This window comes from Zingiber officinale, chromosome 5B (genome assembly GCF_018446385.1).
Source record: "Zingiber officinale cultivar Zhangliang chromosome 5B, Zo_v1.1, whole genome shotgun sequence".
NCBI lineage: Eukaryota > Viridiplantae > Streptophyta > Magnoliopsida > Zingiberales > Zingiberaceae > Zingiber > Zingiber officinale.
This window is the reverse complement of record NC_055995.1, coordinates 89,818,990-89,846,576: the sequence shown is the minus strand read 5'-3', so window position 1 is coordinate 89,846,576 and position 27,587 is coordinate 89,818,990. Positions and strand designations below refer to the sequence as shown.

Here is a 27,587-nt window from a genome sequence, read left to right as displayed (position 1 = left end):
TCCACCGACGGTCGAGCGGCGACCTTAAACCCTAGATTTTGACAAATCGTCGAGCGGCGACATTAAACGCATGTCTCCACCGACAGTCGAGCGGCGACCTTAAACTCTGGACTTTGTCAAATCGTCAAGCGGCAACGTTAAACTCATGTCTCCATCGACGGTCGAGCGACGACCTTAAACCTTGGACTTTGTCAAATCGTAGAGCGACGACGTTAAACTCATGTCTCCACTGACGATCGAGCGGAGACCTTAAACCTTGGACTTTATCAAATCGTCGAGCGGCGACGTTAAATCCATGTCTCCACCGACGGTCGAGCAGCGACCTTAAACCCTGGACTTTGTCAAATCATCGAGCGGCGACGTTAAACCCATGTCTCCACCGACGGTCGAGCAGCGACCTTAAACCCTGGACTTTGTCAAATCATCGAGCGGCGACGTTAAACCCATGTCTTTATCGACGGTCGAGCAGTGACCTTAAACCCAAGAGGGTATAAATCATAAAAATAGACGATGATTATAGCCGAACGGAAGGATCAGGGCCAGACATGCAAACAGACAAAGAAGCCCGCCGAGCGGGTAGATAATTCAATGATCAAAGGGAAGAACCGTCGGTCGGCAAACATACAATGAGACTTCAAAAACTTTTACAAGACGGGCGCTCGACCTCACTCTATATAATCAAAAATATCATCAGGCATCGAGTTGTTCAATTTGCTGCGACTGATGATATTGTCCGTCGTCTCGGAGGGAAGGTGGTCGTCCATCTTGAGCTGTTGAAGCGTCCCATCGATGACCAACTCGAAGACGCAGACGATCCGCTGGACAACCTTGTCGGTGAACTGGTCTGAGCGAAGGTAAGCCTGCTTCAGTGCTTCAAACTTGCCCGATTCACCTTCTTGATATGTACCCAGGGCCAAGAGGGAGGCTTCCAAAGCATCCTCAGCAGCTTTGAGCTTCCCCTGAAGAGAAGCCTCCTCAGTAGAGCGGCTGCTCCGCTCGATAACCAGAAAGTCTTTGACTTCTTTGAGCTTCTGGGCGAGCTGCCGAGCCTCCTGGTTCTTTAGTTTCAGATTGGCGATGGCTCATTTCTTCCTTGTCGTGGCCAAATCGATCTTTTTATCATAAGTTTTCACCTATGCCTCAAACTGGCCCAGCCGGATTTGCTGATCGGCGAACTTCTTCTGCTCGACCTCCAGGAGCTTCTGGGCCTTCTCCAGATCGGCCTTTAACTCAGCGACCGATGGCCCTTGGGAGGAAGAGGCGCCGCCTGAGATCTTGAGCTTCTTCAATTCGTCCTCCACAAAAGCGAGTCGCTGGCACATGACCACGCTCTCCACCCAGTACTACAGATAAACAGGAAAATGTTGAGCGTCGATCGGAGGTAAATTATGAATTGATGAAATAAGTACCCCAGTGGACATCTGTAGGTGGTTGTTGCCGAGCGTCCCTGGTGGCATTGTCGCCGCTCGAGCCCTCGCTTCCTCCCAAATGTCGGTGAGTGACCCGCGGATCAAAATCTTGTACTCGAGGATATGCGGACGGGCGCATTGCTCGAGATAGTCCTCTGTTGGAAGGTTGAGGACCTCTGTCATGGATTACCGACCGCTCGGGTCCGACTGGGAGGAGGCCACCAGACCGGAAGGTGCAACAGTGGACGCAGGATCAATCCTGGATCGCAATGGTCTCCGTTGGGTCGGCGGCAGAAAATGCGACCGGCTGGGCAGCACGGGTCTCTAGTGGCATCTCGGCCAGAGACGGGCTCCGATCGGATGAAGTAACCTCTGCCGTTGTCGCAATGGTCACGGGAGAAGAGGTGCCGACCTGCTCGGCGACCCTCACAGCCGAGGTGGCGGAGCGGGATGGATTGTCTGTGTAGCGCCTCTTGCGCCTAGCAAAGGGCACTCATTCACCAGAAGACTCGGAGCCTCCGGTCCGAGCGGAGGGCAGTGCTTTGGGGGTTGGGAGCGGGTCACCAGCCACTTTAATGCTGGCCGTCTGGTCGACGGTTCCTTTGCCCACAGCAGGCGTCTCCCCAGTAGGCGTGACCTCGAACCCAAGAAGTTTCTTACTTAAGCCGCGCGGGAGTCGGGATCGGATCGGACTCAGGCCGAAGACGTGCATGACACCTTCCAGCAGTAGCCTATGGATGTCATATTTCTGGCCAGCCAGCATAGTTGCTGCGTGAAGATAGCCCGACCGACTCTTGTACTTCTTCAAATCGGGCTGAGGGGGCAAGCCGACTTGCCAGCGCGTTCAGTAGCATGGCCGCTCGGGAAGACTCAAAAAGAAAAAAAATACTCCTTCCAATGCTTGTTGGAAGTAGGCATCTTGTCAAAAAAGACCAGCCTGACCCACGACTGAAAGAGGAAAGTCCCCAACTCAGACTGCTTGAGATAGTAAAAATAATGGAAGACAGGCAAGGTCAAGGGAATGTCGTGCAGCCGAAACAAAACTATGACGCCACACAGCAAACGGAAAGAATTCGGTACGAGTTGCGGAAGGGGAACGCGAAAATAGTTACAAACTTCGATGATGAAGGGGTGGATCAGGAATCGAAGACCGACCACAAATTAGTCTAAAAAAGACAGATAGTGCCGGTCGACGGGTCATTTGGCCGATCGGACGGGGAGGCCAAGATTATATCATGATCAGAGGGGATATCGAAGACATTCCTAAGGCCCTTAGCGTCGCCCGCATCAAATATGGTCTCCATGGTACTGTACCAGAGACCAGGAGCGGGGTTAGACGGCTGAGAAGAGCTGGTCATAGCCGGAAAACAAGAAAGCAGGACTTCAATAGAAATAAAGATGGACAGAAAGCACAACGAACACGGGAAAGAGGCGAGGATCCAAAAGAATTGCAAAAGATCGAAGAGAGCTTACAAAAGGAGCAGAAAAGGTTACCGCAGAAGATGGGAAGTCGCCGGAACACTAATCGCACAGGAATCATCGGCCACTTGAGCAGAATGCAAAGGTAAGGGAAAAGGGGGTTCTGCGAGGTTATAAACCTTCGGCTCGGGCAAGCAGAGCCATCAGATCTAGGGCATAAAACCCAAGACGTAGATCTAGCCGTGGAATTCAAACCGCCAGACATCGCGTCAGAGCCTGTCGCTTTGGGCAGGCGACGACTGCGACAGCGACACGTGGCATTCCCTCACTGCTTCACATTTAATGGGCGTCATTATCAGGCGTGGGCGCGTGCTCGGCCTTAATGAGGGTGATTTCCATGAATTCCGAAGATATTCTGGTGACGTTAGCATTGACCGCACACGTCCGAGGACACTGAGGGAGAAATCCCAAGTGCAAATACTTGGAGCGCCGATCGACTACAAGGATCGGTCTCGGGCCCGACCGATATTCTTTGGCGAACCGATCAGAGTCCTACCAATATGATGGCCGATCGGCCAACCGATCTCCATGCTTCTTTTTGTCCAGTCAGTCGGACTTGCAGCCTCCTTCGACTAGACTTGAGGGGGAGGCATGTGATCCGGTGATAAGGGCCCACCTCTCAGAGGGTCGTTGCCATAGTGGAAGTCAAAGGCTAGGCGGTCAACGTCCCTATATCGCTGACCGATCGGACAACCCACTTGCCCAACCGCGATGAAGGATAGCCCGATCGATATCAACCTGATGTTACCACAGCTTGGTCGCAAACCGAGTTTCCGACGCTCAGAAAACCCAATGCCTGCGAGGCATACGCCGAGCGGCCAGCTCGCTCAGACTTACATCGAACCTTGGAACCGGCGAAACGGGATCGCAGCCAAGCAGTCACACTCAAATATAGCTCGGCACAACAACTGAGCTCAGACAGTGGAAGGGTGGTCGAGCGGCCACTCCACTCGGCCCAAGGGCCAGACCACCCGGACGGCTGACGGCTGACTGAGCGGCCATCACGCTCGGCCCAGTAATGGACAAAAAGGATCAGCCAATATCCTTGTGGGAACCCGTGTCACCGACAAACGACATGGTTGGCGACATGGTCAGACAGAGGACCGTATGGCGGAAGCTTCTACTGTCATGTCAGAGATATGCTTGGGTCATTGAGGTATGGTGTTAGGGGCACTTTCCTGGCATGTCTTTTCAGGAAAAGCTTTGAGAAGTGTGCACATATACTTCTGGAGCCTTGTATAAGGAGCCCCAAGTTTTGACGGAAGTATGCGAAGATTACTATAGCTACTGTTACTCTGTTTCTTTCAATTCGCTTCTTTCTCTGCTCCCACATTGCCGGTGACTGACTTAAGCGTCGGAGGACCATCACCAGGGAACCCCTCCCTGACTCGACACTAACATTGTGGTTACAAGTTCTCCCTATTCGGAGTCCAAGCACGATCAACAAAAATATCACGTCCTCCCAATGTCCATCGTCTCGACACTAAGATAGGATCTGACGTGTTCTTCTTGGCATTGATCCGAAAGTCAAGGTGAAATTAAAACGAGACTTTCTATTTTTAAGACAGCATTACGATCATTACCCGCCCAAGTGCTTACCATTTATTTTTAAGACAAAATTGTCTGAGGACATGTAAAGAATAGATATTTAAACATGTTGAAATACCAAATATCAATAACTATTTATTTACAATTTTAAATGCACAATTAATTAATTGATCAAGTGAATGTAAACAAAGTACTATGGACTCCTTTGCCTGACTCAGCTTGAGGTACATCCAAAACTAGAATAAGATTTTATAATATTCAACAACACATGAATAAACTTTATCATTTAATCTGTGAAGTACAGAGAATCATAAACAAAGTGGCTCTTAACAGAAACCAAACATTATTACATTCATCAAATTTACGAGTAGAAGCTTGATGTATACCACTTCCATTGAAGCAACAGTCCATATGCAACAAACCCTAAAAATATATACATATGGACACACTGGAATGGCCAAACACATTAAAACACACTTCTTCGATTTATCGTTTCCTCTAAAAGAATAATCCTTAGTAGTTTCAAACTCATGCTAGCAAACACTCGGCATAAATAAAGAAATACCAAGAGGGCCGATCGCAGAATTCGAATAAAAAAATCAAGGATCAAATAACCAATCCAAAGAAGCAATGAAAATGCAAATGGGCGAGTGGTTCACTTCACGATTTCACATACTTAGAAGAGATCCTTCTTTCTTTTCTGGACGTCCTGCTTCCACTTGGGCTGCTGATTGAAGAGTTCTCTGGTCATACCGAACACATTCTGGAACTCGGCATCAGATAAGTAAACCTATTGAAGAAGAGCACCGAAAGACTTTAAAAGCTTGAAAAGAAGAAAGCGGATATTTCTATGATTATTTTGAAAGAAGTCCTGATGACGAACCTCTCTTCGTTTGTAATCGATTCCTCGAACAGGACTGCTTGAGTTTGATTTCAGCCGCTCATAACTATATGTACTTTCACCCTTGTGCTCTGCTGTATCTGGGTCTTGTGGTTCCTCTGAGTCCACCACTTGGCTCGCTAATACGTGGTTGTCTTCATTGTCTTCCTTTCCTCCAGAAAGTTCTACAAGATCTTCCACCCTCAACTCCAGACTTTGAGTTCTTAAAGGAACTGCAAAAACAGCATGAGAATTTCAGTCAAAGCAAACATTAAGAAAGGATCCGCTAATAAATTTTTGTAAATAACTTGGATCTTGTTACATTCACCGTGGTATGATTAAACCAGGGTAGGTACAAATAAACTAGTAACGGCCATGAGTACAAATCCGTGCATTGTATTTTCAAATTGTTAGGATGACAAGTGCCATTGATACCACTAGATGGGGATTGGCGACTTCTCTAACAGCAGTTAGTCTGCCACCTTGTAGATCCAAATTCAGTCCCTCCATGATGCAGAATATTGTCCATCATGAATGCAAAGACAAGCTATTTGATTTATTGTAAGTCTATGTCCATGAAGAGAATGCAGATTTATGTATACAATGATAATTTGAATAAGTCAATATCTACACCTTATACAAGAGACCTAAATCTTTCATAGATTCATCTGTCAACACCAATTACAAAGAAAAATAGAAGACCCCACCTCTATCACTCCCCAACACACACAAGAAAAATAAACAAACTCTTTCTGAAAAGAAATCCCTCATCTACAAGTCTTGTAGTCTGCTACAACCTACAACCTTTAAATGCATCAGTGGTTACCACCAGTGAGAAATTTACAACCCCAGTTGGCACTTGGGCATAGCAGTGCCTATTGGACCCAATGTGTTACCGAAACTAAACAAAAATGTCCATCCATACTCCATTCTCCAAAATTAATTCTCAACAGACATATATCTAAGTCTTACATAATCCATGGTCAGGACAAATGTGGTAGAATTCAATTAATCAAATATTTGACCATATAGCAGTTTCATCGTTCAATGAGACAAGAAAATTATAGATGGCCAGTAATAGAAAACAAAAAAATTAAAGGTTCAGATTCAAGACAATTATACCAGTGCCAGTTGCTTCTGGAGCAGGAGAAGAGCTTCTGCTGCTTCTTGCTGTGGAAATTTCAGACTCACCCTTCTTCGTTTCAGCAGTCAAAACAGAAGATAGGGCAGCAAATGCAGCTGCTCTCTGTGACCCTTGTTTTGGTTCTGGTGGCTTTGGAGCAGTAGTTTTTTTGCTTGAAGCTGGATTGAATGCAGACGATAATGCTGCTAAAGCAGATGCTCTTTGTGTCGGACCACTGTGGTTCACAGTGTAGGCTTTGTTATTCGACTGCGGCAAAGCACTCGAAGATGAATTGAATGCAGAGTTGAGGGCCGCTAATGCTGAAGCTCTTTGAGTGGGTCCACCACTGTGATTAACATTGTTTGCCTTGCTGGATTGTGATGAACTGCTTGAAGATGGATTGAATGCAGAAGAGAGGGCTGCTAAAGCTGATGCTCTTTGAGTGGGTCCACTATTACTCACATTGTCAGGCTTGTTAGACTGCAGACAGATCACAGTAGTTAAGTTGTTCTTGTAACTGGACCTACTCAGGATGCTGTTTAGTGGTATATATTGGTATCTACTTGTTTCAATATATATAGGGAGAAAGAGATTCTCCCTATATATCTATTTGTAGAGTTTATTTCAAAAAAATGATAGAGATTGAAGTTATGCTTCCCGTATTAAGAAATGAAAAAAAGAGATTCTTCAGATTTTAAATCAAACTTTGAACCTCATATAGCTTACAAATTTACTGATTAAAATTTTGGCTGATAGAGCTTTTGCGTACTTACCTTAAACCAACAGATATTGCCAATGCAATTATTCAAAAAATTTCCATTTACCTTTGCAAATTGCACACTATTATCCAGAATATCTCATTATCTATTTCCTGTAAAACTAAGATTACTTTTCTTCTTGCAGCATATATGATGTATATGGAGTGTCACTAATTCGATGTCTCTGATAATAGAAAAAATTTATCCGACTTATTATTGTCACCCTAAAGGGCAATGAAAGTTTTTTTTAAAAAAAAATGAGTATCAACAATTCCGAAATAATAAAATGTACCAAAACTCAAAATTATGCTACCATTTTGTTATTTCCCTTAATTTATAGCCTTCTAATGGTCTCTAGCTACTTAGAATTTTTCATACCAAGTAGTGGTGAAGGCAAAGACTTTATACCAAATATGATAGGCATTCATGCTCATAAGATTTTTAGCATTGTTTGACACAGTCTGTCATAACTTAAAGCAACCCTCCACCTATTTAATCCAGGCTTCAGATTGTCACTGGCAGTTATTTTTAGATTTGATCAAATAATGGTTTATCATAATTCCTAAATGTATAAACTGTTAGGAAAGAGTTCAATCTATAGATACATGACCAGAATGTTAAAGATATTGTTATCAGCATTTTAATCTGTCAAGGCATCACTTGCAGACTTCAAAGGTAACTGCTAATGGAATGAGACTTTTTATACAGAAGCCAAACATATGCACAACTGACTTCCACTATTTCAACTCAGGACAAGCATCATGATTATCAAATTGGATTGTCTGAGTCAATTCTTTACAGGATAGTTGCCCATAACAGTAAATTTTTAGCAGATATATAATTCTCGAGAGATGAAGCATACAACTAAAGATGACCTTGGATTTTTATATCTTTCTAGAAGTAAAAGGCTTGACAAGAAGACATTTACCTCTGGAGTATGCATAACTGTACCAAAAAGTAGTGATAATTTTTTCTGGAATGAATTTCCTTGAGCCTGTTTTACAAAAAAGCGATTTTGAGCATTCAAATTACTGATATCTAATAGAACAAACAATCAAAATTTGCAAACCAAATTGAAAGGTGATTTAATTATACATGAAAGTAAACTGAAAGTAAAGTAACAAAATGAACAAAGCATGAGATCATAGAAACCATGAAAAAGGGTAACTTACAAAATTAAATATAATTTTCATCTAGATTCATAATAATCATTACTTTGCCTTTGATACTTTATAAAACCAGAGAACTCATTTTAAATACCGCAATTTTAAAAAGTAGAGAATTTTAAGATTTTTTTAAAAACAAAATTAAAATCTATTTTGACGGTTACAATCATGCCAAACATGTTCTTTATATTACTTTTGTTTTTTGTGAACGAAAATTAAAAATTAAAAAAAAATCAGTTCCAAACTGGCCTTGATGTTCCGAGACCTCTAAGTTTAGAGTATTTTTTATTATGCTAGATGAATCTATTCATATCCTTGGTCTCAAAAGGTTCGCTATTAGTAACAATTTCACCTAAAAAATGGTTATGGGCCATGTTTACGAGGTTTTTTTGGAAAGCTGCCAGGGACTAACACAACCATCAAACTGTAAGTGAAGTTTACATGCAGTTAGTTCACAAATGCTACATTTAATTCATTTAATTACAAAAAAGAAGTAAAATAAGAGAGACAAACAAAGCCATTTTCAATTCATCAACCCAAGTCCCAATTATTTATGGTCAACCACGTGGATATAATTAATCCCTACATTGAAATTTATGAAGACTATATCTCTAGTAATATTCATATCTTAACTTAATATAAGCTTCTTGCATAAAATAAATAGCCTCCAAAACAACAAGCTTGAGCTAGCATTTTAATTCATTGGTAAATTGTACTAGTTAAGGGCATCAAATGTCTCACCTATATAAAATACAGTTGTGTTTCAGAATCAATATTTCAGATGAGCAGCTAAAGAAATAATCAAAATCAACAGAGCTCACCATTGCCTTTGTGTTGTTCCAAGTGAAGTATGCTGTGAAGAAGCATGGTTCATTACCTTCAGTGACTATATACATAGGAATATCTGGAGATAGACCCTCAAGTGGCACTGCATGCTCAATGTATTTCTGAAAAATGGATGTTTAGGGAATAAAAGCGCCAAAAGGAAAAAAAAAAACAAGCATCCAAGAGTAGGAAATTAGCACTTATACCTGTCCTACAATAAATGCCTTTTGTTTCTCCTTGGAATCCACATGTTGACCAACCCAAACAAAAATCTCAACATGTGAATCAAGTATCAACATGTCCTCAGTCAATAAATCATCTTGTGAAAAATTGAAAACTTCAGGGAACTACAAAAGAGAGAGTCCATTAATGAATATGAACAAATTACTCTTAAAGTGCTTCAGATGTCAAATGCTATCAAGGCATCATAAATTGCATACCTCAAATTTTCCTGGAGTGTCAGGTCCACAACATGAAGATGTCGAGCAGTGATGAAGTTGAATATTGTCATTTATATGGTTATATAAAAAGTCATACAAGTAATGAAAGCAATCTTTGATTGGGAAAAAAAAAACCAACCTTTATTTAATGAAATTGTGTACAAGTGGGGATCTTTAATGATATCTTGAACAACTTTTTTGTTAGTATAGTTTTGCTTTCCACCAAGAGCAAACCAGAAAGAAGAACTCTCTGTTCCCTCCTTGGCATGCTTCAGTGTGACACCTGGCTGTTGGGTAAGAAATTGATAATTATATGTTCGATTATAAGCAGATATAATTAATTGAGAGATGCAGTAACATGAAAACTGAGACAAACCAATCAGACTACTGTGCAATCTTTAATTCAATTGTCAATGTCACATTATTGAAATATGTACCCACAACATATTGATCAAGCAAGATTCAGTATAATGATTTTCCCCTAGTGTAGAGAAGGATGTAAATTTTAAATCTTTATATACTAGGAAGTAGGGCTAAGTATAATACAGCAATATGCTGGGCAGCTTTATTGGTTAAAACAGAAGCTTCAATGATTACCTCATATTCTTGTCAACCAGTTAATATATTCTTCTTAAAGTGTTCTCTTTCACCAAAAAATAAATCTATGATCAAGAACTTCCATTGAAAGTCATGATATAAACTAGACCTCAAACTACGAGTGTGAGCCAAAAGCTGTGACACGCATGAGAGAAGGGCAAGAGAAGAATATAATAGATGTTAGAGCTGACCATGAGCTAGTACCAGTCATCAAAGAATAACCATGGTTTCAAATCTTGAGCATGCCAGTCGGAATGGGTAAAAATTTTGTTCCACCCACATACCCCACAGTATTCAAGTAGTCGAGTCCTTCCGCAATCCTGCCTTCGTGATTAGCATCTTCCATGAACTTGAGTGTTTTTTGCAAGGACAAAAACCTTTCACCCTAGCTGCAAGCATCTTCCACCTTCGTCCAAAGAGGCCTTAGCATCTTCCACTGTTTTGCAACCCTCCACCTGCTCCTTCCATTACTGTCTGCCCAAGACAGCCAGATCCTTCCTCAACATGACACCACCTCCTCTCGAGCTGCAAACTCCTTCAACTGACCAGGTAGGTTCCTCCTCCACTTCTTCCTCCTCTTGTTCTTCTTTTCCCTCCTTGTCCTTAACAACCCGACTGAAAAAGGAAATCATTCCTACCAGAGACTGAAACTCAAGCATGGGTCGATAAACCTTGGTATTAACCATGGTACAAGTGCCGGTTTCTATCTATTTCTTACATGTTTCTTAATGCCATACTTTTAGGACTAAGTATGATCAAGTGCCAAAACTGCCTAACCAGCACAATGCGAATATTTGAATCCTTGGGTTTGTTTACTCTAAATTTTTTGGATGGAATGTAAATGCCTAACATACTGGTTATTGTGATCAACCAATTAACTGTCAGCTTCATTAAGTGGTCCTAAAATAATGGAGTCGGTGCTCCTAAATAATGGAGCCATGTTGGACCTAACTTTCCTTTTAGATATTTCATCTGATTGAGATAGATAAAACATTATTTGATTGATTAAAAGAGAACCATTACATTAGTGCGTACACATACATAGTTTAATGAATCTCATTCGGAAAGTTACCTTTATAAACTCAGCAACTCTTGCAGCCCACTGCTGTTGTTCCAAAGTACTTGAGATTCCATGCCAAGCAAATAGAGAAGTCCCAGATTGTAAAAGGAAACAATCGCTGGAGGTTAAGGATGTTGCGACCTTAATGCAAAGAAGCAAAGAAAAACTATGTTAGTGTCAGTTTGCTAAAAACCATTCATAAAAGCTAATGGAAAAGTTAGTAGGCTATTTTGATTGTGAAAACAAGTATAGAAGCAATATTCTTATACCAATCGAGAATGGTAATACAACTTAATGATGATTAAGATGCCAGCTTGTTGCACTATGATATCCATATCTGCTAAGGTGGTCACTGAATTCAGACCCATAGAAAATCCACACTTCGTTCAACTTTCTTTTTAATGTGATCCAGATATTTTGTTCATTTATTGCACTGATATCTTACATTAGGATAAAAAAATTGACAAAAATTTCCTTACAACTCAAAAAAACAATTCAACAACTTCTGTTATCCTCAGAGTAAGTCTAGAATCAAGAAAAAAAAAGGATGGCCTAAATGCAAGAGGCTGCAGGGATAACAGGATTAAGGAAGAATGACTAAAGGAGCTATAAGACAAAAAACTTATTTCAATGGCTCAAATCCTTGGCAACCTTAAAGAGGCACACTATGTCATGTGAAAGAAGCTTAAGTATCCATTTGAGACTTTGAATGGAATTGAAATAAAAGATAGTGCATCAATAATTTGTGCTTGAAATTCTGAATCATACAATGCTCCTATGCAGTTTTCCAAAAACCAAATGAATACTTTATTTTTAACTCTCAACATTTGCATGTTTTAAATCTGGAATTTTAGACAGAGTAAGGTTTCATTATGTTTGAAAAGTGGAAACAAGAGCTTGAGAAGAAAGTTAATTGAAGAAAAGCCACATAAGCATACCGCATCAACTTGAATGGCTTTATTATTATGGACTGATGTACCAGATACTTGAATAAGTGCAATGCTATCCGAAGTGTAAGTTTCATCATTGATGTTCTTCTCTGCTAAATGCTTTTTGTAGCTAGAGCCGATTCCACCCTAAAGAAGATAACAGATGTGGTCAAGCACTATATCAAAGACAATCAAGAATCTTCTCGACTATATAAAAACAGCTGGTTCACTTTTGCTGTCAAATGGGAAGCAAATCAGTCAATCAAGCAACACCTTTAGGATAACCATAGGCTGAAAAAGTGCAATAAACTGAGGTGGTTCTTTGCCTTGAAAGACATAGCCCTGCAGGAGAAAACAACTGATCAAGCTTTTTTTTGTCACATGCAAATATACAATCAAGCTAACCAGGTACCTGAACAGGTCGTCCTTTCAATGAGTTGCAGATTGAGTTAGACAACCGAGTAGCTGTTGCTCGATCATCCTAGCACCAAAACATATCAAACATATCACTCTACAATTTAAGGTTTCAATAAATAAATGTAAGTAAACAAGCAGTGTTAAGTGTATGGAGTTATAAACACTAGAATCAGACACAAAGAACAAAGAAAGAGAAGTTTGACCCAATAAATAAATAAATAACATAATCCCTGGAACTTGTGATGCACACATGGTAAAGTGACAAAGAAGATCATTCATTGAATGCTGAAACTGGATCAGAAAAGCCTACAAGTTTTGATAATTAAATCAAATAAATATTAGGAACTCACGCCTTCAACTTTAATTGTTCAGAATGCTAAATCCCTTAATCCATGTAAAGTAGAGTTTTCATATATATCCCTCTACCACTCATAACTTCAACTTTAATAGATTCACCTTGTCTAAATATAAAACTAACTAGTTGTCTTTTAATACTTTCAGATCATTTCGGCTCATTTTTATCATTGTATCATCTAAGAAAACTCAAAAACATAAATAAATTACTGGCTATATGATGTATAAATAATGGGGATTATTATGAAGATAACCACCAAAAGATTAAGACACGTAAGTCAATTGGCAGAAAAAAAAACTAACAGATCTTGTATGCACTTGAGGATGGTCAAAAATAACCACTCCTAATCAATTGCACTAAATTAATATTGGTTGAGTTAATGAAAATTGTGAATCTACTCAGAAACAAAGAAATGGGCAATTCAGATTTCATAAATTCAAAACTTATATGTCAGAAATCCATTTTGGTACTTCATCAGCTTACCTGAACACTGTCCTTTCCTATCCAACAGCACAAGTAGTATTCATCTTTTTTCTCACTGGCACGATAAGTACAGAGTACAATGTAACAATCCCCACTGTAAAATCTACCGATCTCTTCATTTGAAATTGGTTTTTTTGTGCCACCATTAATAAGCCAAACCTAGAGTCATGTTTCACAAATTTGGAGCACAATGACAATTAGGTTGAATTTCTGGTGCACCTTACTAGGAGGTCAAAGTAATGTTGTGCACCTCAAGTTTTTCTGATCCTTCAATTAATGGGGGAATCTCCTCACTTAGAACTGGTGCTTTGGATGCGCCCTTCACATCAACACCTTGTTGCTTTAGCAAAGCTACCAATACAATAGAAGGCAAAATGATCACAAATCTGGACCAGATAAATACCAAAGATCAGAAATAAAGTAAACTACCAGCCACTTTTCCTCGGGCTTCATCACCACCAGGGATTCCTGCTCCAGATCCTGAACCCACTGGCCACGATTCAAAGTGGGATTTAAATGACTGTGTCTCATAACCTTGAATAACTTGAGTTATCTGTGTTGCCTTTGATCTATTTTGATTAATGATCAAATCCTAAAAGCATATTCATGAAGTAAAATTATCAAACATAAAACACATAATTAAAGAAAAGAAAAAGTCAACTTTTACCTCAGCAGCTTTGCTTATAGCTTTTCTCTCATCAACTTGAGTTACCCGACCAACCCAAATGAATATCTCAGCTCCACAATCCAGTACATAGCATTTATTATTCTCTAAAATTGCTCTGGAAGGATTGTTATCTTCCAGCTTCAACTGACCAACATTTATACTACCAAGGAAAAGTAATCATTGTTACGGCATTATTGTTTGCAAAATTATCTTTTTCTTACTAGAATTTTGGACTGAAAACTGCTTCATGCAAGATCAACATCATGGAAGTAGAAATATAAAGAAGGCCACCTAAGCAACTTATATACATACCAAGGCAGAGTACAAATCAAAAAGAACAGTTGTCAGTTGCATATAAGCTTTTCTAAACTAATAAAATATTTACTTTTCTAATGCAACCATACAACCTAGGCCTTTATCAGCTAAAAAGAACACCAGTTTACAACTTTGCCACATATGTTGAATGACAACTGTACTATATCAAAGCAATTTTTTACAGGTTAAATTCTAAAAAAAACAATATTGTAGTCACTGACCTGTAAAGCATTTCTTCATGAACATGATAAATATTTATTTTTCACATGCAACTATTGTAGAGCATGTCCTTATTAACTAAAATAAAACACCAGTGCACAACTTGTTGCAGCACTTGCATCTTGAGCCAACAATGTACAATATCCTAGCATAAAAGTATAAGTCTGAACTACTTTGAACCTACCATAGAATTTCTAGAGACAATTTGTGCTTAAGAAAAATAGAGATTCCCAAAATAATTTTTCTGGTCCTGTTACAATCCTGTGACAGTATAGAAAAGCTCATCTATGTTGGGTTGAAATTTTATAACACAAAAAAAGAATAGCCCAATGCACAAAGCTCCCACCAATGTTAGGTCTTAGAGAAAGGTCATACCATATTGGGTATACCTTGCATTGCAAGAGGTTATTTTCACAGCTCGAACCCATGACCACAAGGTTGCACGGCATTAACTTTACCGTTGTGTCGAAGCTCCCCTTCAAGCTTTATAAGACAAGAAATCCTAAAATAGTTTCAAAATGGAATTGTTGGAATATGTGGAAAAGTGGATTGTTTTTTTATATTTATGCATAGTGCCAATTCCTAAGAATGAATCTTGAAAATTATGTGCTCTTTAATATTTGGTAAGCCATAGTAATTATAGCTCATTCCTCCACATCAGCCAAGCCTGAAATATACCTAAATCAACAAAATAGAAACATATGGCTAACCTTGATTCTAGATGGCCATGATCCATAATGTTAAAAGAAATTGTTAATATTTAATATTAACAATGCCTTGAATGAGTAGACTTGGGCACACAGTCTCAAACTTTTGGGGTTGATTGATGGCGCGATTTGGGTTGATTGATGGTGTGATCACACTTTCAAGGATATTGTGATCAATGCATACCAATGATGATAGCATATGATAAGGTATGTGATTTATTTGCCAGGTCTACTGTTCTTCCAAACCAGGACATCTATATTACTTTCCTAGGATCTGAAATTTATGCTTTTTTAGAACAAGCATTTCACTTTGCTCACTTCGACACTTACAAAGGGAGACATTTATATGACCAGAAATCTCAGGGGGAAATCATTCAGTTTCATCATATTATAGGATCTGGGAGGAAAGAGGTACTAGAATGACCAGGCATATCACAAATCCCGCTTGACTTCTAAATGCCCTACAAAACAAAATTCTTTTCACCTACATATACAGGTATTCTAGATTAAGATGGGATCTCTGTGGAGACTGATGTCATATGTGATAAGAGGATTCATCAGACCACATTTTAATAATGTGTGATGGTTCTACCAGGGTGAACAGATCAAGGCTTCTTCCTGCACTACTTGATTTTACTTCTTCATGAGATCATGCCAATCTGAACACTGTAAAAAACTGAATTCTATGGAGAAGAATTTGTGGGGTTAGTTTCCTCATTTAGCAAGCACATAACCTTATTGTTTTCTAATGATATCTCCAAGCTACATCTTCTCTCATATACTATCTTTACATATTTGTTTGTTCTTAATAAATCTTCGAGTTGGCCTCTTTCATTCATCATAGGAGAGAATTGCGTCACCATGCTACAAGTTTTGTGAGGATGGAATCAGCTTATCCTTCTATCTTATATAAAACATATTAAAGACAAAAGTACAAAGTTACACGGTTAAATGATAAAGTGCATTTAAATATTCTTGTTATGTCCACGTTTTATTCATACTACCAATTTATTATATAGAATAGGTACTTGCACTCTTGGTCAGAAATTTAGTATTATAGAAAATTAAGCTAACAAATCGAAGAGGGATGAAACTGATAGGAACAACTTATCAAACAAGAAAAGGAATTATTTTCTGATTCTGAGAAAAATTGTAATTAAATAAAATAAAAAATGAAGTTCCATTTTTCAATAATTCAACCATGAGTAAGTTAATTCACCTATAGAGTTTTGCAGGAACAATTTCTAGAGCAAGGTCATCTTCAGTCAAAACCTTCTTGGCAATTGGTGCAAAACCACCAAAAAGCACCCAGAATTCACCAGAATCTAAATCTGCTTGGAGTTTTCCGTCTTCTGCCTTGGTTCATGCATAGAGTACATTAAGAAAAACACCATACTGAAACACATGACTGAGTGTGGATATTCAAATCTTTAGTCTCACCAATTATTGCAACATCACATTTCCCATCATGATACTGGTCTTTCAAATGTTGAACTACTTCCAGTGCTTTTGCTCTTTCTTGGATATTAGAATTAGCACCATTAAATTGATATATCTTCTTATCCGTGTCCAGTATAAATACATCATCATGATTCAAAGATGTGCGAGCAAAAGGAACCTAACAATTTCAGGGAAATGAGCCTTACCAATCTGAACATTAAAAGTCATGAAAATGAGTGGAATAACAGTGTCACCTGTTTCATTCTAACAATGCGCTTTCCTCTGCATATATACAGTCGTGTCTCAAACTTCTCCTCTTCTGGTTTTTTGAATCCAGAAGCAAAACCTCCTTTGAGAGGAATAATGCATGGTTTGAAATATGACAAAAACTGGTCAGATTCATTGCCTTGAAGTTCTCTGTGCTGAACAGCACGACCTCCGAGTACTGCATCAAGCTCAACACTCTTGATTGCAGCAGTCCCTGCTTCATCCTAAGAATAATGCATAAACTCAATCTCATAAGCAAATAACATAATTTCAAAATCAGCAAGTCAAAGAAGCATACTTGACTAGAATCTTTTCCGATCCAAAAGTGAATGTCGTACACATATGCGCCACCTCTAGAAGTTGTCTACACATAAAACATAAAACTTGTTGAAAGTACAAAAAGAAAACATTACCAATACAATAAGGCATCCACCAAGATAAGAACATAGTGACTTCATAAAGCATTCAGATGTCAGTGAACAAGGTTAAAGGCCATAATTGTATAAGCTAAAGATATGTTCTCTAGTCCTCCAAGGACTGCATAACACCTTTTTCTCATTATTTCTATTAACATATTAAAGAAAAAGACTAATGTTCCGTAATCACATTTCTGAAGTCCAAAGGTCAGGATTGTTAAAGAAACTGCAGGAGAGTAATCGAGCATTCATAATACAGAAAATCATAAAAGGGCAGCCCGATGCATGAAGCTCCCACCATGCGGGGTCCCAGGGAAGGATCCATTGTATGCAACCTTATCCTGTTTTTTGCAAGAGGCTGCTTCCAGGATTTGAATCCGTGACCTTTTGGTCATATGGCAACAACTTTACCGTTGCGCCAAGGCTCCCCTTCATAATACAGAAAATCATGAAAAGTAAAAGCTAAATAATAATACATAAAGTCTCGCCATTATGTCAAACCTCCCTAAGTGACTTATGATCTCATTTTACTGTTTCACAGGATCAGTATTGAGGATTCAACTGTTGCAGACACATGAGCTGACAGATTGCCTACACTAGGACTAGGAGTTTGCATGATATATTTAATCCTCTTAAGTTTTGATGTTCCTACGACCCAAAGTCTAACTTATAGTCTAGAATAGGATCATCATTAATTGACAATGCCAGTGTACATTCCAAACATCTCATCATATATTCGGTTTGCTCTAATACCAACTATAATGGCCAACTTAGAGAAAGTTGTCTTGTTAATTTCATCAAGCCCAACTCAATCACTAGCTCAAAACACTTATCCCAAGTTATAAGTAGTTCACTCATCTATAAAACCTATAAACTATTAGTAAGACCACAATTATCTACATGAAACTATAATATAAGGGCCATTTATGAGGAAGACAAATTCATATGTTTTACCATGTGATAGATACAAAGACTTTTACCCAACTTCATTAAGTTACATACATAGACAAGTCCACAAAATGAAAATTTTCAAATAATTGTCCATTCTTTAGAGTCCTTTACATTAAAGTAATGCCATAGATCATAAATCAAATGATCCTGATATTTGAGGTAGGGATAGATTCACTAGTGCACTGGAGTTCTCTGACTCAAATGCTAGGAAGGACACAACATAATGGAAACCTAACATCAGACTAGATAGTAGGAATTCATGTAAAACTAAAGAGCTTATTGTCCACACTGAACAGTCAATTGACCACAATGAAGCCTATTTTTCTCTTAGATTAGAGTTTTGGTTAGACACATTAAACTAACTTCCCCTTGGATATGGGTAAAAGTTCTTGAGGAAAGGCACTTTTTTATTAAAAGTACTATTTGTGGTGCAGTCTTTTCATCAAACTCCACTCGTGACACTGATTTTAGCTTTGACAGTTTGTGTTTTTCCTCTTTTTTTTGAACGAATCAACCTAATTTTCTATGTCCATCAAAAGTCACTCAGCCAGAATTTTCAAGTCAGTTCATGCTCAAAACATCTTGTATTTCTGGATATTGTAGTGTAAAATCAACAGGAATATTATGAAGAATTTGATTATGGTTGCATCATCCAATATTTGGGTCACAATTGTAAGATTACTCTCACTAACGTAAATGCCACTCATGCAACAAACAAAAATGAAAAAGGTATAGAAAGAGTACCTGTAAGATTATGTATGAATCTCCTGAGTAAAATTTACCATAATCAGACTTCGGAAGAGGTACAGGCTGAAAATTCTCAATACGCCAAACCTCCATCCCACTATGTTATGTCAAGTATTTGACAAGCCAAGAAAAAAAGGAAATATAGGAAGAAAAACTAAGAAAATCAGGTAAAACTACTAAAAAAAAATTTGTGCTGGTGCACTGTATTGCATAATAAGAAAGGATACACTCTTTGACCAGCTCCCTGAAATGCAGGATCAAGAGATTTTGTGGAACTAGACATAGTGCAGCAACCTGTTTTTTCGCAAGATAAGGTGCAATTACAGATTAATGAGTCAAATAAAGGGCATGAAACTTCACCACAACATAATAAACTAAAGATAAAACTATTAGAATCATCAGTTAAAGCATGGTTGGCAATCATACATGATTAACTAATCATAAGTTTGATACCATACAAGATTATCTGGGGGCCTGGGGCAGCACCAGATAGGGCAAGGTTTCAGTAAAGAGTGAAATTAATAAATTGTATCCTAAAAATCAAGCATAAGTAGAATAAAACTTAATCTTATACCATTAATCTGTTTATTATTTGACCAGTATATTTTTTAAATTGTCTATTTTTATTTCCATCACAACCTCCACCCAATGTCACAGCTTGTGAGGAAGCAAATACGCCCCCGCGGACTGGATCAACCGGTTAAGGCGTGGCATCCTTGCACAATGAGTTGTAGGGTCGAAGGTCCACGGACGCGCACTGGATGAATAATCTGGGCCGGCTGTGTTAAATTCCGGAGACACCACGCTTTACCCGGGCCAGCATTCACCGCTGATTTACCTCCTCCTAGGATCCCTGTGGGGCCAGGCCTAGGGGGCCGCTGGGCGGCGGGACCCGCCTTTTTGCACAATTGTGAGGAAGCAAATACAATAAGTTCTATCCTCCATCCAAATTTTAGTAAAACTTCCAGACGTGGTTTATATTACTAGTATATTTGAGCTTCAGGTACAAACTAAAATGATCTCACCAGATAGGAGCTAGAAACTCAAGGCATGCTCAAACAATCTCTCTACATGGCATCCGTGCATTAAGTTAAGTGAGAATAGCTTAGCTCCTACCCTGGAATAGTTTTGAACTTACCTGCCTTATCTCTGGCTCTACTTGGTATCATGTGTGACTTCTTTAAGCCTGGCCTTGCCACATATTTACAATGTTTTTCAGGATTTTAAAGAGTAGGGCCCTATCATCATCACAAAATTCCTAGTCAAGAAAGTATGCCATTGTATTCAAACATTTATTCATCTTCCCTTTTTGGAATCTATATTCTTCTTGAGATAGTTCATAGCAGGATTCCCTCAACCTTGTTATTGCCTCCCCATTTACAAACTCAGCACTTCTTCCCTAACCATATTGGAACTTGTCATTGCAGCTGCATTCGCCTGCCTTGCTGGCACACTAAAAAGTCTAAGATATCGAGAACTTTGGCATTGTTTAATTTTTCAGCTTTCAAACATCAACGAGTATAAACATGATTGACAAACTAGGTTTCACTTTCAGTGAATCAAAATTTCATTTTCAGCGGTTAAGAAACAGCAACCATCATCAACAACGATAACAACAACAAAAAAGCATATTAAAATAGAATCGAGACCTGAAACCCAATTTTAATCACTAGTTGGCAGAATCACACAAGTCAAATCGGCATAAAGAAAAGATTAAAACCGAAGTACACAGATCATTCCATTGAGCTAATTTTCAAATAAAAAATATATATATCATCAAACTAAGGCATAGAACATGTAAACCAAACATTTTTCTCACGGATAATCATCTAGAAGTCACTAAAATAACATCAAAATGATCCAGAAAACCAAGTTAACAAAGCCAACGCATATAACGATGTTTGATCTGTTCTACACCGTTGCTAGATCACGTCCCAGAAAACGTGACATGGTGTACAAACGTGTTAAGCTTGAAAACCAACAAAATTTCAGTTACAAATCGTCTCTTTTCCTACTGACACAACCATCCACGGAAACCAACTGCAAATCCGATATCTAGAACAACAAGACCGCCATCCATCCAGGAATCTCGGCAGACGAATAAACAGGGAAACGAACCATCAGACATGATCTCAAATCCACAGTCACATCCAACATGATCAAGATAAATTTCTCCCCGCTGCAACTATATACATTCCAGAACAACTATACTTCTAAGAAGGCAAAACAGAGTAACAAAAATAATCAAGCAGGCACCAGATGAACAAGCAGGGAGAAGATCCGGTGACGACGGAGGAGATGCGGACGACAGATCGAGCAGGAAAAGAAGATTAAAAAGTTGCTGTGAATTGTGATCGCCTTTTCCTGTGCGATGCGAGCGATACAATGGGAGGGCGATCGAGGGCACCAGCCAGTTAAGGCAGTGTGATTGTGAACTCCGCTTCCCTCGTCGCAGTCCTCGCGGGACCCTGTCCCGCACTCAGGTCATGTGCGGGTCCCGGTAAGCATGTGTGCGATCGGCGGGGTGGGTATCCTGAGGGTTCGTGAGCTGGGGTGTCAGAGCATAGGAGAGTGGCGGTCTATTAAAAGAAAAGCGCGAGTCAACAACTTTCCGAGCTGGCGGCGGGTGAACTTTTGCTGCCATGACCACGCCAGCCAGGGGAATCAAATCGCCGACCAAGCCGAGGTGGACCCTGCGGTGAACCGGAACGGTTCACCGGTGGGAGAAGAGGACTCATCACGGACCCGCTGCGTTCGGAAACCAGGCCAACTGTCAATTAAACCGGTTCGAACCGGACGAGAATGCATGGGGCTTTGCTAATTTTTAAAACGGTATTTTCAGGATGCAGGATCTCCGTGATCAATTTTTTTTTTTTTTTTTAAATGTTCTTGGAACGTATCATTCATAGTTGTAGTTGGATTATGATTATGATTCAATCGTAAATAGTTATGATCTCTTTTTAGATTTATCATCCCTATCAAATTATAATTTTTATTCGGAGCGGACGATGAAAGATCGTCCAAAGGACACCTTCGCTTACCGCCCAGTAACTTGGCCATTTATTCACCACCAGATGTCTCCGTCCGCTCGCTCCAAACAAAAACTATAATTTAATGGGGATGATGAACACAGAAAGTGATCGTAACAATTTGCGATCGGATCACGGCCACAATTCAATCATAAATATGAGTGGTACATCTCTGGATCATAAAAAAATTGTCCAGAAAATTTGTGCTCCATTTTCAGGCACCGCGTGAATAAGTTCTGATAGTATTTACGTATTCAAATTTTATAATATTTAAATTACGTATTGTATTCTTAAAATACTCAGTCTTTTTTTAATACGACTAATGAAGGAAGAGAGCTTTAAATCAAAATCAAGCCCGCTTAAAAAAATCATGCATTCAAATTTAAATTTGACAGTGCAAGTTAAAAACGATGAATTAAAATATATTTTTAAATTTTCTTTAATAATAAAAAATTTACTATTTAAAATTTACGGTATATGACCTATATGTTAAAGGGATTTTTATAATTATATTGATTTTAATTTAAAATATTTAGAATGCTCTAAATTTTTTAGTCAGTTTTAGATTAAATTAATTGATGAATCTATATAATTCAAAATTTTAAAAGTTTAATATTTTTTTTTTAATTAAGTGAGTCCTAGAAATATATTGATGATATTAGTTTATACACTATGTAATTTGATAATTTTAAATTTATGATATATAATTTGAGTATTTCAAAAATTTATCAATTGAATTCCATAAAACACCATTTTTAAAATATAATAGAAAATCGAACCGGAAACAACCATTTAAACCCGATTGGTCGGGCCAAGGCACAGTCGGCCAGTGATTGCAACGGGTACAAGTCTTGTGACGCGGGTCACTGACATGGCACATGGAGAGAGAGGTGGGGTGTCTTTCTTTCTGGAACCAGTGGGGACCGGCACGCCGGATATTGGAACCGGAAAACCGGCTCGACGCACTAATATGGGAAACAGGCAGTCCAGTGTTAAAGAGTATATTTACAATACTTATCTATAATAAACATTGAATAACAATTTAAAGATACACTAGCGAGGATAATGCTCTGTAACTAACGATAATATACCATTGAAATTTCCCAAAACTTTAAATATTGATGATGGACCTCATCTATATATACAGATAGTAATGCAGCTATTAGTGGTGATCCTTGAGGCCCAAACGGCGAAGGAGGTAGGGGGTGTCCTCCGGGTGGTCGTCGATCTCATGGAGGTTGCGCTGCACCCACCGGCCGTCATGGGCTCGGGTCATGCCCTTGTTCTCGTCCTGCCGCCAAAACGGCGGCACCATGTGGTGGTCCTTGAGGAAGTCGCACGCCTTGTTCACCAACGCCGGGTCTCGCGCGCTTGCCAGCACAAATCGGTGCCCCTTCCCATGGTACCTGCACCTCACCGTGTCAAATTATTTAATCAACGTAAAATATAAAATAATTTTGACTTCACAGTCAACCATTCCTACTCAATGCAACGACAAACACACACATACACACACAAGTTACGTCCAACGTATAATGGCATCTGAGTAGCATCCGCACAATGAAAATGTTTGTTTTATCGGAATCACAAGTCAATGAGTCTGGACAAGTAAAAATTCAAAAATAAACAAAGACGTGGACTTATAAACAAAGACTTCTAAGAAACTCCATATGTTTAGCTCCTATATATGATAAAGGATATATATTAACTAGCCCGTCTTCATCGCATTAAATTCCATTTTTCAATGATAAACTACGCTACATTAAAAATCTGTCCTTAATTGTGTTTTCATACTATTCTATCATTGATCTATTGGGGATGACAAGTCATATCACACTTTAAAAAAAAATAAGCGCTTCAGTCTAAATCAACATTCTTCTATTTTAACCATTTATAGGTGCTCCATATAATTCATGTGAGCTGCTGTGGTTTTATTAGAATTTGATTCAAATATTATTCATAAAATTACATAAATCTTATCGTTTTCTAAAATTTCCATCAGCTACAATGCATACGGCTGACAAAGCTGTCCATGAGTAAATTAAAGGTAGGCGGAGAGTAGGGTAGAGCTGACGTACCCATCAAGGAGATGCAGGTGGGCCTCCAGATTGTGGAAGCAGGAGGGGTCGCCGGTGTCCTTGAGAAAGGGGGACCATTTGTGATCCAGAGCTAGCTCCACGCCGACGTGGCTGTAGCTCCACGGCAGCCCCTCCGCCATCCGCCGGATCGCCGCCGGTATCCGCTCGTTGAACAGGATCCCTGGCACCTTCGGCACCGTATCGTGGACGTTCACCACCCGGATCGCCTTGATCCCTACTCCCTCCTCGAACCGCTCCTTGAACCGCGCGTTGCCCACCCGCGGCCCCGAGAACGAGAATACCGCCACCGGCAAAGGCTCCGCCTTCCCCTCCACTCTCGTCAGCCCCATCTCCGCGATGTCGTAGGCGCTCAGCATCGCCAGCGCGCTCCCGAGGCTGTGCCCCGTCACTGATATGCTCACCTCCTCCCCCTTCGCCCCCGCGTAGTGCTCCACCAATTTCCTCACCTCCGTTATCACCTGCTCCCGAGCAGAGTACTTGCAGAACCGGCACGTCGGGTCCTTGTCCGTGTACAGATCCGCGAACCCTGACTCGACCTTGACTGCGCTGTCAGGACAAGGGATCCCCACCTCGGCCACCGGCCGGAGGAAATCCATCAGATCCGCGATCCACTCCAGCCGCGTCACCGTGCCCCGCCACGCTACAACGATGTCGCGCCGCCCTATCCGGGCGGAAGCTTCGTCGTCGGAGACGGCGATGTAGCCGATCCAGTTGGCCTTCTGGCTCCAGGTCTTGGCGCCGGCCCGCGAGGTGCGGAAGAAGTTGGGGAGGTTGAAGTTGGAGGTGGCGTAGAGGTAGCGGGTGACGGCGTAGCCGTGGTCGGCCATGCCGAGGCAGGCGAAGAAGCTACGGCGGTTGTACTTGCAGCTGCCGCAGAAGCGGGAGACGGGGTCGTAGTCGAAGGCGTCGTAGCAGGCCTGGGAGAACTCGCCGTACCGGATGAGCTCCGATCGGAGGAGCGGGTCCATGGGATCGAGGAGGCCGGCCCAGTCATCGCGGCCGTGGATCTCGCGCCACCGATCAGCGAGTCCCCTGCCAGACCCCTCCGTCAGGTCCTCCTCCTCCTCATCCATCTCCAGGTCGGCGATGATCGAGGACATGGAGTCATCCCTGACCGCGAACGGAGATCGGACCTTCGCGGCCCGCATCGAAGGCGGCGGCGAGGGCAGGGACGGGATAAGAAGGTGCGTATGGCGGCGAGGGGAAAGAGGCCGGGAGATGGCGATGGAGGCCGGAGGGAGCTTGGGTTGCGTGATCGCGGCCATGAGTTGAGGGATCGACGGCGATGGAGAGGTGAGATCGGCGAAGACTCTGGAATATACGGGAAGAATTAAAGGAAGAAGGTTGAAATGTAAGTAAAGAGTCTGATTGGGCGGCGTGCGCGATTTTTTTATTTTATTTTTATATTTAGAGAAGTTTTTTACAAGGTTTTTAAAATTTAAAAAGTTTAATAATAAAAGCTGGAATGATTATGAAGATGAGATTTTGGAGTTTTTAGTTCAGTAGTACAAAGGTGGATGGACTTTAATTTGTAACATTAATGAGGTTGCAGGATTTTAGATATGAGGAAGTCGGAATATTAAATAACGTAAATAATTATTAAATATATTATATTATAATATTTTTTTAAATTTTTTTTAAAATATTATATATTTAATATATTATAATGATCCTTCTAAATTTACTATATATTTAATTAGAATGTAAAATATATATTTAGTTAGAATACGAAGGAAAAATATATTTAGTTAGCATGTGAAATATAAAAGAGAAAAAAAATTAAAATTCAATCCAGGATTTAAACTTGGAGAAGTATATTTGAAGAAAATATAATCTTACTGATTCGGTGGTAAGGATGGGGACCCTCATTGGCGGAGGTCAACGACACGTGGAGGTCAATGGTCAAGAGGGTCAACCCCAAGGTCGTGTCGAGCGGAGTGGCGGGTAGACCGAGCATCCGGCCGATCGAACATCCAGCCAGGGGTCTCTCGGACCAGACGAAAGACAGCCCGACCAGGGGTCGGGTTTCCGATGCTCAAGGTAAAAGAGTCTATGGGTCGGGTGGACAGGAGGCGGACAGGCCGCTCGGCCGAACCACAGGACAATAAAGCGTAATTTCATCCGAGTACATGACCAGGGTTCCCCGCCCGGACCGAGGTATGCGCATTCCCGGAGGCCATGAGCGTCGAGCGGCTGGTCTTCTCAGCTCGGGAACAGGTAAAAGCACAAAGAGACAAAAAGGACAGCTAGTAACTTCATCCTCGAGACACCTGCCGCCGACAAACAGCATGGTCGGCGCCCGGAGCGGACAGAGTATCGTACGGTGGAAGTTTCCACCGTCACATCAGGGATATGCTCGGACGATTGCGGAATGGCGTCAGACATGCTTTTCTGACACAACCCTACCGAGGTATGTTTGGGAAAACGTGCACGCATCGAGAAGTGTGTCCGCGCCTCCCCGGGGTCCTATATAAGGACCCCCAGACTTCGACGGAGGTATGCGATTCCGATCACTATAGCCACAGTAGCGTTACTTTGCTCCTCTTCTTCTTCATTGCCTGACTTGAGCGTCGGAGGGTCGTCGCCGGGAAACCCCTCCCGGCTCGGCTTCTTTACAGGTTCGCCGGAGATCCACATCACCAGTCGAAGACAGCAGAGAGCGTCATATCCCCAGTGTCCATCGACTCAGCGCTCGGACAGGATCAAATTGGCGCCGTCTGTGGAAACGTTCCTGAATCCGAGCAGAGACGATGGAAGAAGTTGGACGCCAACTCATGGTGACACTCTCTCCCGAAGAATTAGACGTGCTCATCCAAGCGCGGGCGGCCAAGATAGTCGAGCAACAGCAGAAGGCTCAAGTCGATCGGATAACGCAACAGGCAACGTCGGCATCAGGCGGTCGGGCGGCACCGGACGACTGGCCGGAGCAGCTCTCAATATGGGGTCAGAACAAAGGTCCAACCGGCACTCAGGTGGAAGCTCTGCCCGCCCCGATACCATTCCATCGGGCTTTATTTCAAACACCGTCAGAAGTCGCTCAGGCCAACCTCGATCGAGGATCTTTGTCAGACGAAGCCCCTGCGTGGAACAACAGAAAAGGCAAGGCGCCACGGACAGACTCGTCCCCCGAGCGGATCAATAGACAGTTCTCCGAGGCCATCCTGCGCGACCCACTACCAAAGCATTACGCGCCCCCGACGATCAGGGAATACAACGGGACCACAGACCCAGACGACCATCTGGTTAAGTTCGACAACACAG

At 40.9% G+C, this 27,587-nt stretch overlaps 2 protein-coding genes across 2 annotated transcripts; both read right to left on the bottom strand.

Annotated features, from left to right (window-relative positions):
- Positions 1-4,705: 4,705 nt before the first annotated feature.
- Positions 4,706-21,607, bottom strand: LOC121984919 (villin-2-like). Its single transcript, XM_042538100.1, has 23 exons — positions 21,455-21,607; positions 19,426-19,492; positions 19,196-19,295; positions 17,383-17,448; positions 17,072-17,308; positions 16,818-16,995; positions 16,597-16,729; positions 14,137-14,296; positions 13,899-14,061; positions 13,720-13,820; positions 13,470-13,628; positions 12,627-12,695; positions 12,488-12,556; positions 12,224-12,361; positions 11,298-11,426; positions 9,768-9,915; positions 9,629-9,639; positions 9,395-9,535; positions 9,185-9,310; positions 8,126-8,191; positions 6,439-6,919; positions 5,320-5,549; positions 4,706-5,226 (listed from the first exon to the last, which is right to left on the bottom strand). Exons 2-23 carry the CDS (start codon positions 19,479-19,481, stop codon positions 5,113-5,115), a joined length of 3,075 nt encoding a protein of 1,024 aa, XP_042394034.1. The 5' UTR covers positions 19,482-19,492; positions 21,455-21,607; the 3' UTR covers positions 4,706-5,112.
- A 1,610-nt stretch (positions 21,608-23,217) lies between these two features.
- On the bottom strand, positions 23,218-25,692 carry LOC121984918 (phospholipase A1-Igamma1, chloroplastic-like). Its single transcript, XM_042538099.1, has 2 exons — positions 24,306-25,692; positions 23,218-23,633 (listed from the first exon to the last, which is right to left on the bottom strand). Exons 1-2 carry the CDS (start codon positions 25,589-25,591, stop codon positions 23,390-23,392), a joined length of 1,530 nt encoding a protein of 509 aa, XP_042394033.1. The 5' UTR covers positions 25,592-25,692; the 3' UTR covers positions 23,218-23,389.
- Between the last annotated feature and the right edge of the window lie 1,895 nt (positions 25,693-27,587).